Raw genomic sequence first — 12,987 nt, 5'->3', positions numbered from 1 at the left:
TATGACAAACCCACCGAACGCATCCTCGGGTTGCGGATAGAGGGTCCCTGTACCAAGGGTTTCTGCTGAATGGCACCTGGGTGAGGTGTCTAGAACGGTGACTCTGGAATACCGGGCGATTTCTCAGAGTACGTAGCCTTATCCTTGCATGCGAGGCTCTACAAGGATGGACGAACTCCTTTCCCTAGCTTCTCGTGGGAACAACAATGACAACACCAAACATAGTTGTAGTAAGTGCGGTTCAAAACAACAGAACGCGCAGGGCTCCCGACAATCGGTCGGCCAACAATGCCGACCAATCTAGAGATGGGGGAGCCAATGAAAATGGATTCAATGCGATGGATCGGCAGGATCTCGCGACCTTTGGGTGGACAGAGCGACTGAATCACCACTATCTAGAGTGCTACGATGCGAGGGTGGCCCCTGAACGGAATTACATGGCACCGCTACATGCTCTGTGGTGCGAGAAACACCCGGAGCTATCGCACTTTTCGCAGCAACGTCTGCGAAACCATGCTGAACTACTCCGTAAAAGGGGCTATGTAAACGGAACGCCTACTCTACCACAGCTAGAACAAGCCGGCAAGAGAGAAAGAGAGACGACACTAAGACCAACCGCGGACAGGCATCCAATAGAGGAAGAGCGATGCTTTACGACCCGGAGAAACATCAACACCAAGGTTTCTCTCAAGTCTAAAGATGTGGCTGAAATGGATGACGAGCTTCGTGGATATTTTTCCGGAAGATCCTGAGCTCGTTGATAAAAGCGCTATACGACACCTTTGCGCTGGAGAGACTTATACATACCTGGGCCTGCCACAGAGCCGCATTCAGGATGTGACATCTATAAAGGATACTCTGCGAAGCAGATACAAACGTCTTATCCGACAGATTTGGTCTTCCGAACTGTCGGCGAGGAACAAAGTATCTGCGACGAACATGCTTGCTGCCCCGGTAGTACTCTATTCATTTGGTGTAGTTCTATGGACGAAGAACGAGCTCAGATCTCTTGATATCGGGACAAGAAAGGTTATGCACATGAACAAAAGCATGCATCTTAAGTCTTCCGTTCCATGACTGTTCATATCACGTTGTCAAGGTGGTCGCGGAATATTGAGTCTTGAATGTCTTTACAACAGAATTATTCTGGGTACAGCATGTAGAGTTGCAACTGGAAGAGACTCTCTTCTTAAAATGGTCAGGAATCACGAAGAAGTGGGCAAAGGAGCGTTTCTGTACAAAGCAGCGGAGGAGGCTGCTGAAACACTCGGACTTGACTTAAGTATTAGGGGTGAGCAAAATGCATCAAATCTTATCTATCTCGAATACTCACTCCTGAAAGCCCGGATTAAGAAGGCAAAAGAGAAAAACTTTCGTGAACAGCTCCTCGATAAGAGGATGCACGGTATCTTCCACAGAAATGTGAAGGATCAGTCAATGTCTTGTGTGCTAATGTTTGCTTTCCTTAAATCGCCCGGATTGAAGTCTGGTACAGAGGGTTTCATTTTTGTATGCCAAGATGGTGTCATTTCCACCTTAACATACCCTCGCCACATTTTGAGCCAAGACATTCCTGATGATAGCTGCAGGGCTTGCCATGCACACCCCGAGCATTTAGCTCACATACTATCTAGTTGTCAAAATCACGTGAGAACGACCTACATTTCAAAGGCACAATGCGGCACTAAGAGTGCTTTATTAACATCTCTGTCACTCTTACAGCATTAACCTTAATATCGCTCTTCTAAATGCTCCTTGGGAAATCGAGTCAATTGTCGAGAATGGGAAGTGCCACATACACTGGAACTTTATATTCTCGACATTTGTTTCTGTTGCTCACTCGAGGCCTGACATGGTTCTTCTTGACTTCTAGAAGCGAACCATGTTCGTTATCGAATTTTCGGCATCAGCTGACAAAAACATCATAACCAAGGAGAGGCTGAAATTTTACCACGAATTCGCTGGGAGCGGGTGCAATTTTCCAGATTAGCACTCGCTCCTGGCGAAATCCTGCGGTTCTCCTTATGACAAATTTTTAAATATATATACTATACAATGAACTCTCACCGTGTTTTGGGTTGATCTTTTTATTCCTGCACACTTTTTACCATTATGCAATGTAATACTCCTCCTTCGGGAAGCGGATCAAACTAATCCCTGGGTTGTATTTCTTTACTTGATTAACACAACCGTCAGCTGCTCAAATGTTTGAAATTGTTGTCTGCAATAATATGCAGTGGAATTAATTCTACAAGAGAAATAAACGTGCAATCATCATACCATTAAGCCTATATCTGTAAAATAGTATACTCTTTAACTAAAACTTTTCGTGACTTTCTATTATTGATTGTGCCCTTCCTTTTTTAGCAAAATATCGCGCGAAAACTATTTATAAATGTATTTCGCAAAGTATAAAATTGTTTTGCAAAAACAAACTAAAATAACATTTTTCTACGAGTATTATACTTTCCACGGCAAAACGTTTGAAAAAGGAGATGTGTATACGTACCTTCTTCATGTTTTAACAACAACAAAAGACGTTAACAACTTATTTGTTTCCTATTCAAAAATTTATCTGCATCATTGTAACACAGTTTTATTCATTTATGAAAAATGTGGAAATTAACTCAATAGGTTATGTTTATAATGGCAGCTAGATTGTACACTTAATAAAGTACACTTACCAATATATATAAAGTAATATGTATAACGTAATAAAGTACACTTACCAATATGTATAATGCAAATAATGCAACTTTAGCTTACACGAAAGTATTTATTCGCTCCAGATGGGTACGTTAGATTCACTTTAAAATTTGTATTTTCAATAGAAACACCACTACAATTTTCACAAAGTTAATCTTAACATGTTGAGCTTTCACAAACGGATAGCGTCAGCAGTGTCGGCTTCTTGCACCTTATTTGAATATTGAGAACTTTCACAGGTATTGACATTGATTTACAATGGAGCCATAATTCATGATTTCAAATCTTTTGAGTGAAGACCGAGACGCTAACGGTTGCTATGGTAACCAAGATGGCTAGAAGTGGTGGAGTGCGAATGGGGACGAAATTGGGGGAGCTGATGGCTAGACAGTGCATTTTTAGATCATGGTTGTCCCTAGCTATTAGAAGCAATAATGGTTTGACTTCGCAAGTGAAAATGACGAAAATGCTTTTTTTTCGTCACATGAACTCGTAATGAAAGAAGGTGAATTATGTACAGCTTGAGATTAAAAAAATGGAAATTCTGGGTTACAAGGTTCACTTTATGTATCAGTGTCATAATGTCTCTTCCATCCTTCAGAATATCTATAAACAATTTAAAAGAAACAGAAAAGTGTCCAATTTGTTTTGGTCTTGCAGCATGTCATTTTATTGATGATAATGAAATAACTATTAATCACAGAGATATGTACGCGTTGTTTACAAATGCATTTGGAGTTAAGAACGTATATTACGGTAAACTAAGGAATAGGGATGTCGTTTTGAAGAAATTGGCTCATCGTTCAGAGTTCAATGCTTTCGATGAATCAATAAGTAAGGTTGTGAAAGAAAAATACAGTGATTTTCAGATGCTCGTTCAAAGAGCTATAAATACTGACATGAACGATACTATGAGTAAATTGAGACTCTGTCCAACAGTAAAACATGTTAATTTGCTCTTTAATAATGTTCTAAGTAAAGAGGATTTTACGTATGAACATCTCTGGACGCTGATTAAAATCAATCCTGAACCGCTCATTCTTCAGGTATTATCACAAAATTATATGTAGAGTATTTATTTTTTACATGTTAACGGACGTCCCCACACACTTTTTTTGTAGGTTAATTAAGAAAAGTTTTAATTTAGCAAAATGTGATTAATTTGCATAGCGCTTAAGAATTAGTATCGATTTTTTCAGTGTTAGATTCCCCCGGCTTTTTCCCTAGGATAAGAAATATTTTGTCTTCGAAATCTGGGAAATAATAGCGAACATGCCAACGGACGTCCCCGCACACTTTGTGTTTTTTTTTCAACAAAATGTTGATATTGCTAACAACGTGTGTGTATATTCCGAGGTTATGTGTGTTACAATTCTCCCGAGCCCGAGCTTTACTTCAAACTACACAATATTTTTGGCCCAAAACTTTGGACTTACAAATAAACATAGTAACTAACTTCCTTTGCAGACAATCAAAAAAGTTTATTTCATAAATAATTTCTAAATTATCGGAAAGGCAGAGATGAAAAACAACGTAAAATCAAAGTAATGCACACGCATAACATTTTTATTTAGCACAATACAATTTTTTGTTGTTATCCCTAAAAAATAGTCAGGGGACGTTCGTTATGATATTTTATAGCATCTCCGAATTCAGTTTTTTAAATTTTCATTTTTGTGGAAAAAAGCCGGGGGAACTGTACCCGATTGACCACTTGACGAAGTATCACATACCCTTAAGTACCCTGCTTAAAATCTCGGACATGACTCATTTAGAAACTGATTAGAGCTGAGTTCTGAACGGCCCCAACCGCGCCGTAACTGGTTTTTGTCTCCAGATACGTAACTTTAGGTAATAGTAACTACTATAAGTAATACTGCCTGTTTGTGCTCTTTGTTATTTATAAACTTTACACGTTTAATCCACAAAAAACTTCATAAACATCGCTATCTTCTGAGAATAAAGTAAGAGTTTCTAAGAGACTCCTCATTATGCTTATTATTTTCAGGTATATCGATTTCTGCATTTTTTACGCTTTTGTCTCCATCATCAGTCGTCAATTTCTTTGGATTGCTAGGTCCTTTTTTCGCCATACATCGACGCAGAATTAAATTTAAGTAATATTTTATCGGTAGGCTGAAATTTACTACAACAGTTTTTTTTTATTGCTGAACGTGATACGATTTCTTAACAGAGCAGCTAACATTAGCACATATTTTTTATCTCGCACTTTAATTTTTAACGCATTCATCACTGAGAACACGCATTCGACAGCAGCATTGCTTAGCGGAAACTATAAAAGTTTTAGAACGACTTTTGCTAAGTTTTCAGGTGGTCGTTTGCCTCCAGCATTTTCGTAGCACCGAACTGATGTCCAAAACTTTGAAGTATTCTTCAGGATATCTGGTTCTAGGTGCTCCGACCAATTAATACTCCTGAGAAATCGCAACTCGCTTTCTAAATATGGATATCACCAGGTTCGTGAAGAAGCTGAAAAGGAATATTGTCAATCGTAACATTTTTAACAACACTCAGAATATTCTCTGGCGTTACTTGAACGATTTCGGTCATTAGAATTACAAGGAATTGTGAACATCTTTTATACAAATCATCTATTTTTTTTTTCTTCACATTAACTATTGTGAGTGTAGAAGAAAATTCTTTTCTGTAGTCCGTGGTTTCAGGAGATCGAAGAGCTAAAGGATTTTCTAGAGTATCCTTTATATATTGAAGGTGAAAATTGTTTTTCGCATGCTCGATAAAAGTAGCAGTAAAAATTCGGCTTGCGATTGACAACACAAGAATTCGCATCTCTTCATAAACTTTTGCGACATCCTGATGACTACTTTGAAAAAAAGTTTACAAATGATGAACATCATATAAAATAGATTTTAAAAAGAGCAGATATAAGTAATTGCAATTATCTTGATACATCAAACTTAGTTGTTGTGTAGTGTAACATCGCTTGCTCTCAGATACTTGTTTAAAAAATTCTTTTAATTCTCACCATTGTGAAACGATGCGTCTAACAGCACTTTCCCAAGCTAACCAACGTGTGTCCGAAAGTTTAACCAGTCGTCGGAAGCTTTTTAATTCTTTATCAGAAGTATTTATCAAATTATAAAATGCCTGATATTTTGCAAGTCTTAGAGGTGTTGATAGCCAGTTTCTTCTTTCCCGAATTAAAAATTCTAAAGCCGTCGGAAGCGCTGTTTCACAAGCTTGCAAGCAACTTTTGTGCAAAGAATGTGATACACATTTTATCAACTGTAAGCAAGGCAAGTTTGAGCGATCTCTAATAAAAGTAAACAAAGAGTGATTCTTTCCACACATGGCATTCGCACCATCTGTACCCACACCTAACAAATTTTTCACAGGAATCTTAATTTGTTTAAAAAAATTGACAAAGTCGGAGTATAAAGCTTCAGCCGTTATACCTAAGAACATCATGACCTGATACCTCAGTTTCAGGTCAGCCCTGAAGATGTGAACTGCAATGTTCACGAAACGCCGGCAAACAATTCGTAGTTTTTTATACGAGTGAAACTCGAAATATCTGTTTTTATCAAAATGAATCATCGTGAAAGCATAAAATCTATTATCAAGTTAGAGATATGTCTTTTTAATCTTTTTTAAAATTAAAAATAGTTTTATTACCTTTGAACAAGGGTAAATCCTCCCACGATTTCTGATAATGCTTGTCATATTTACTATAATCACGAGATTCGGAATCTTTGGACATTTTGCAGTTCAATGCAAGCGATGGTCAACCATTACATAGTTATCATTTGTAAATCAAAACTAGTCAAAAAATGTGGAAAATATTTCAACGAATTAAAAGTAGGTATGAATGTACGCCGCCAATGAACGAACACCATGATCACCTATGATTGGCTGAAAATGGACATTATTTCTCTTAAGCAAATGCGAATTCACCAATCAGAAAGCACATTATCTACATGTATTATTCATTACAATTAGGGAATGCTGTGATTGGGGTTTCAGGGAGGAATCTCAAATTTGTATGTTATTGACCGAAATTCGAATCGCAAAAATCGCTCAAGTGCGTTTGATAATCAGGGTAGACACTTATCGGGAAAATGACGGAAATTTTACGTGACGGGAATAAATCGGGAAAAATGACGGGAATTTTATTTTTTTGATAATATTGTCCAAATGCAATGTAAACGTTTTAACATGGGCCCTGAATTCGCAGAAAGTGAATCGATGTTTTTGAAAGTTTCAGCTATTTGACACAATGCAGAGGTGCTAGACAGCTAACGGTAAGGACCCTCTAGCAGTGTCTCCAGTACGTGGGATTTTTCGCCCCCCACCACTCTCCCATCTGAGAGCGACACATTCAAACATACATGTTATACATACAAGCTACATGTTGCGTAGCCCAGCCTCGTGTAAAGCCGAAAATGCACGAGCACGAATCCGAGCCTCCCCCCGACTTCACGATTCTTTTTCGGTGGCTAAATGGCTATTAGGAGTTTTTAAGTAAATGGAAATTTGCAGGGTGTCAAGAGAATAAAAGTTCATGGAGAATTTTTAATGATTTTTTTTAATGAATTCTAAAAGAAAATTTAAAAAAAAGATTAATAAAACTTTTTTATTATTTCCTAAAATTTCTTAAAAGTATTTACAAGGTTTTGAAGCAAAGTTTTACAATTTTGCCCTATTAAATAATTGTAGAACAATTAACAAATGTACTTTAAGGAAAAATTTAAAAAGGGTTTTAAACATATTAAGGGATTTCCTAAAATTTTTAAAAAGAATTTAGAAAAATTTTAAAGCAAAATTTTTCAATTTGGTAAGCTTAATAAAAAAAATCGAGTGAACTCAAGAAATATTTAGAAGAATGGAAAAGATTCAAATCGAATTTTAAACATAGCTTTTTTTAGAAATTTATATATTTAAAGATTTCAAAACTAAACGTTAGAAGCTTCAAAAGAATTTAAAAAGATTTCATGGAGATAAACCTATTTTTCTTGAAATTCCTAGGAAAAATGTAGAAGATTGTAAGAGATGCAATTTTAAAATTAAGTAAGTTTAAAAGGTATTTAAGACAATTTTTAAACGGTTAAACAATAATTAAAACCTGTGAAGATTTTTGTAAGGTTTCACGAAAATAAAAAAATTCTTCTAGGTTCCTAGGAGTAATTAAAATAATTTTTTATTTCGAAGAATTAATTTTAAGGGATTATTTAAAAATATCTCAATAAATTTAACACGATTTCAGAATTGTCAAATAATCTGAAAAATTATAAAGGCAATTTTTTAAAATTTCGCAAAAATAAAAACAAATCAGGAAAAATTCTAATAATTTTTGAAGATTACATAGGGCGCTATGAAATTTTGCAATATAGTCGAACCTTTTATAGTTTTTTGAATTACTTTCCACCGCAGTAAATAAACTTTTCCATACTTCGAAACCAGTCATCGAACCAACCCTACCACTTTTCTTCTGGAAGATCTGCACACTGTGAGCCGGTGCATTGTCGTGGTGGAATAGCCAGGTGCTGAGTCGAGATTTCGGCCTGATGTGTACCAGGAAGAGGTGACTGTACGCTGGTTTCCCAGTACGACCCTATCCACATTACCGCGTTTCCCAAAGAATACTGCGATCATTGTTTCGTTGACAGATCGAAACTTCCGCACCTTCACTGGATCATCCTCATCAAACCGCCAGATCTTGTTTTGTGATTTTGTTTGAACGTCATAATAATACAGCCAGGGTTCGTCGCCTGCTATAATATTATTTATATCCCGAGAAGATCCCGATTCAAATCTTTTTAGCATTTTTTGGCACCACTTTACTCTCGCTGCCATTTGCTCTTTGGTCAAAGCATGTGGTACTCATAGAGTACAAACCTTATTAACATGTAAATGTTCATGCAGAATTCGATCGACTGCTGGTGCACTAATATGTGACATTTTTTCTATTTGCCGGTACGTGATTCTTCTATTATCATTCAGTAGGTTATTCACAGACGCACCTGAGTCAACAAGTTTCCTCTTCCTTCCTAATTTTTTACGCTCTTTCTTATGACGCAAGGATCATCTCTCTTCTTCCAATAGGTTTCGTGTATTGCAAAACTTTCGTAGCGCTCTACGTAGAAGATTAGAAGGTCTGACAAGATTAAAAAAAAAGAATTATTTTCCTGAATTCGTGTTAAAATTTTTAGTGATTTTTTATTTTGAAAAATGTACTTTAAGAGAAAATTTAATAGGTTTTTAACATATTAAAGGATGTCCTAAAAACTAAAAGAAAAATGTAGAAGATTTTAAAGCAAAACGTTTCAATTTTTTAAGATTAAAAATTGAATGAAATGTAAGTAATCGAGTAATTTCAAGAAATATTTAATAGAACTGATGAAATTCAAAAAGAATTTAAACTTTAGAAGAGTTTTCGAAACGTAGGATTAACTGTAGAAGCTTTAAAAGAATCTCGAAAGGTTTTAAGACAATAAACAAATTATCTTAAAATACTTGAGAATACTTTGAAGATTATAGGCAATTTTTTTACATTTTTAATAATTTTTCAAAATTTTCATAAAAATTCAAGACAGTTTAACTATATTTTAAAGAATTTAATACCTTTTAAATAGATAAGAAATATTCAAAAAATTCCGAATATTTTAAAATGTTTCTTGATTTTTTCCAAACTTCTTTAAAATTCCTAAACACCTTTTAAAAAGACTCGAATCTTTTCTAATACTTTTTAAAATCCTATAAAACAAAATTTCTTTTTGAATCTCTTAGAATCTTTTCTGATACATCTGCTATATTTAAAAATCTTTATCTTTAATTTTCTTAAGAATCTTATGATAATTATATTTATATAAATTTAAAAACAAACTGATAATATTATTTTCTTGTGTATGAAATTTATACAAAATCTTTAATGTTTTAAAATACTTATTACAAAATTTATCTTGTACAATTTTATTTTAATTGTAAAAAATGGTAAATTAATTGTAAATAACTGTAAAATAAATTTAATAAAATTTATTTTATGGAGATTTATCTCATGATTTTAAAAGAATAAAACAATTCTAAAGGTAAGTCTTTGTAGCATCTTAATAATTAACGAACATATTTTTAGAATATTTTTCCTTGATTCTGGGCTATAGGGTAGGGTCAAACCTGATACAAAAGACCGTCGTCAAATTTCAAATAAAAACTGTACTCTGCATAAATTATTATTTGAAATAAAAAATAATAACACTTTCGTAAATATTCCTAAAATTTATTTAAATATGGTACACAGTGCGATTGAAGTTTGAGCTTTATGAATTTTTCATTGTCTAGAAAAAGAATTAATAACTTCTATGTTTATTAAAGTATTTAAGTTTTTCTTCTATATATAGTTTCAGAAAATGTAGTCACTTAAATTAGTCTTAACAGAATCTAAAAATTATGAAAATGAGCTAAGTTAGCACGAGCTGAAGTGAACAAAACTGGCAACTTTTTGTTTTCGAAAAATGTACACTTTTCTAATTATTGGAAAAACTAAAGAACCAGCCAATTCTTAGAGAAGAAAGAAAAAAGATGCGCCTTAAAATTGTCTGCAATTATCAGTCCTTGAAATTAAATTTCGAATGATTTTTTAAAATTTACTTTCAGCATATTTCTTCTCAGGCGGAATTCCCACTTTTAATCGCAAGAGGTTTAATTATTTCTAATCAAAATAAGCAATGAAAGAATTTTTGAAAAATTCAGAAAAACATACATCCTTGTATGCTTAAAGATATAATTTTTTTACGTGTAATAAGTTGTATAAAATTAAAAAAAACTTTATTTGAAAGTATATATATAATTTGTCAAATTATTTCTAAAAATTTGGCAACATTAAAAATTGTACTATTTAAATTCTTTTAACATTTAAGAATTTTATATTAAATTTTGATAAGATAGTGTGTATATCTGTACAACCGTTTGTTAACATTTTTAAAAGTTTATAACAAACCAAGAAATATTTGATAAATTTTCGGAAATTTGTGCAAGTTTTTAAATATTTCTAATACATTTCAAGCGACTGAAATTCATAAAAATATTTTTAGCTAACACAACTTTTTCTTAAAATTGTGAAAAATCATGCCAGGTGTAAAAAACTGACTTATAATATTCTAAATTTTACCCAGGAATTTTAAGAAAAATATTTCCATCTCCTTGAAATCTTCCGAAATTCCATAAATGCTTCTAAAGTTTATTTTTTAATTCTTTAAAAATTTAAGAAAAAAATTAATCTTACGATTCGATTTGAATCTCTTCCATTCTTCTAAATATTTATTGAATTTACTCGATTTTTTAAAAAATTTATTAATCTTACCAAATTGAAACATTTTGCTTTAAAATGTTCTACACTCTTCGTTTAAATTTCAGGAAATTCTTTGATATGCTTAAAAAAACTTTTTTAATTTTCTCAAAGTTTATGTTTTAAAAATAAAAAAGCATAACAAATTTTCACATAAATCTTGAAAAAATTCTGTTTGAAATCTTGCCAGACCTTTTTGCTGATTTTATTTTAAATTTGCTAAAATTAAAAAGATTACCTTCAAATCTTCCAGATTTTTCTTTCACAATTCTGAAATCGTGTGAAATTTATTGCGATTTTCTTAAATAATCCCTTAAAATTAATTTTTCAACATAAAAAATTATTTTAATTATTCCTAGGAACCTTGAAGAATTTTTTTTCATTTTCGTGAAACCTGACAAAATTCTTTACACATTTTTACAAGTTTTAATTATTTTTTAATCAATTCTAAATTTCTGAATATCTCTTAAACTTAATCAACGTTGAAAGAACATTTTTTAAACTAACATAAACTTTAAAAAAATTGTGCAATAAAATTAATTGAAAATTAATTCTTGTTAACAGAAAATTATTATTCTTGTTTGAAAATAGATTTTTTGGTTGATAATTTAACTGTTTTGTTGGAAATTAAATTGTTTTTTGTTAGTTAAAAAACATTTTCTAAAAACTAAAAATTTAAGTGTGTCATTTTCGGTTGAACATTTTTTTTATTCGATTTTTTTTTCATTTGAAAATGTAACAATTCTGTTAAAAATGTATGGTTATTTATTATTTTTTTGAAAATTGACCTTTCTCACTCAAAAATGAATCTTTTTTGGTAGAAAATTGTTCTTCTTGTTTAAAAATTTATCTATTTTAATTAAGAATTCATTTCTTTGGTTGAAAATATATTTTCAGGTAAAAATTCTTTTCTTTTGTTATAAAATGGTTGAAGGTTCAAGTTTGTTTGTTTGGAAATTAAACTATTTGGCTACACATTTTTTTTGTGGTGAATTTATTTTTTTAATTGATAATATAACCGTTTTTCGTTGAAAAATGATCTATTTTGTTGATAATTCTTTTTGTGTTTTGGTTCTTTTCAAATTTATTTAAAAATTTTCGAATTTCTCTTTTCGGTAGAAAAGTATTGGTTTGAAAATTAAATTATTTGTTTGAGAATTAAATTTTTTGCTTGAAAATTTTAATATTTTGTTGAAAATTTGATTTTTTGGTGCGAATAATTATTTTTCAACTGAAAATTTAACTAATTAACTTTTCGTTAAAACATTATCTTTTTAGTTGAAAATTCAACTATGTGGTTGAAAATTAACTTCTTCCGTTGAAAATTCTATTTTTTATCTGAAATTTTGACTAGTTAATTTTTGTTTGAATACTTATTATTTTATTTTAAAATTTGTTTCTAAAGATGCAGATTGAACAGTTTCAATGAAATTTTCTTGTTGTTGAAATTTATCTTCTTTGGGGGCGAGCTATTCTTCTTCTTTGAAAGTTCGCATTTTTTGGAGTTAAAAATTAATTTTTCGGTTGCAGACTGACGTATAAATTAAAATTGTAAATTAAAAAATGTATTTTATAAAAGTGATTTCTTAGGTTAAAAATTTAACTAATTTGTGGAAAATTCATTTATTAGTTGTTAAAAATTAAATGTTTACTAAAAATATGACTAAGATATGCAGCACTAAATTTGAAACATTTTAGAACCAGAAATCTTCCCTATATCTATTTGCATTAAGTAAATTATATTTTCCTTTTCGCAATGAGTCTAATGATTCTAAGGTAACTTGCGATTTGAAAACCATAATACGTTTGAGGACCAGCTAGATCGTCATTCGTGAAGTAGGAAGAGTCTGGGTTCTTGCTCGCGCATTTTCGGCTCTAAACGAGGCAGGCCTATGCAACATGTAGCAGAGCCGACTCACCGACACGCTACGTTTGAATGTGTCGCTCCCAGATGGGAG

General features: G+C 32.3%; 1 protein-coding gene across 2 annotated transcripts in view; it reads left to right on the top strand.

Moving 5' to 3' along the window:
• Positions 1–3,076: 3,076 nt before the first annotated feature.
• LOC117179446 (divergent protein kinase domain 2A) overlaps positions 3,077–12,987 on the top strand; it is a 53,438-nt gene continuing 43,527 nt past the window's right edge. The window contains exon 1 of one of the 2 annotated variants that reach the window (XM_033371268.1): positions 3,077–3,752. In XM_033371268.1, coding sequence (XP_033227159.1) covers positions 3,219–3,752 — 534 coding nt within the window. In that variant the 5' untranslated portion in view covers positions 3,077–3,218. The remainder of the gene's footprint in view (positions 3,753–12,987) is intronic. The other variant, XM_033371267.1, reaches the window with a different exon arrangement.

The sequence above is a fragment of the Belonocnema kinseyi genome, chromosome 9 (genome assembly GCF_010883055.1).
Source record: "Belonocnema kinseyi isolate 2016_QV_RU_SX_M_011 chromosome 9, B_treatae_v1, whole genome shotgun sequence".
In the NCBI taxonomy this organism is placed as follows: Eukaryota; Metazoa; Arthropoda; class Insecta; order Hymenoptera; family Cynipidae; genus Belonocnema; species Belonocnema kinseyi.
Note: the sequence above shows the minus strand (reverse complement) of the source record. Positions and strands in the feature narration are given on the sequence as shown.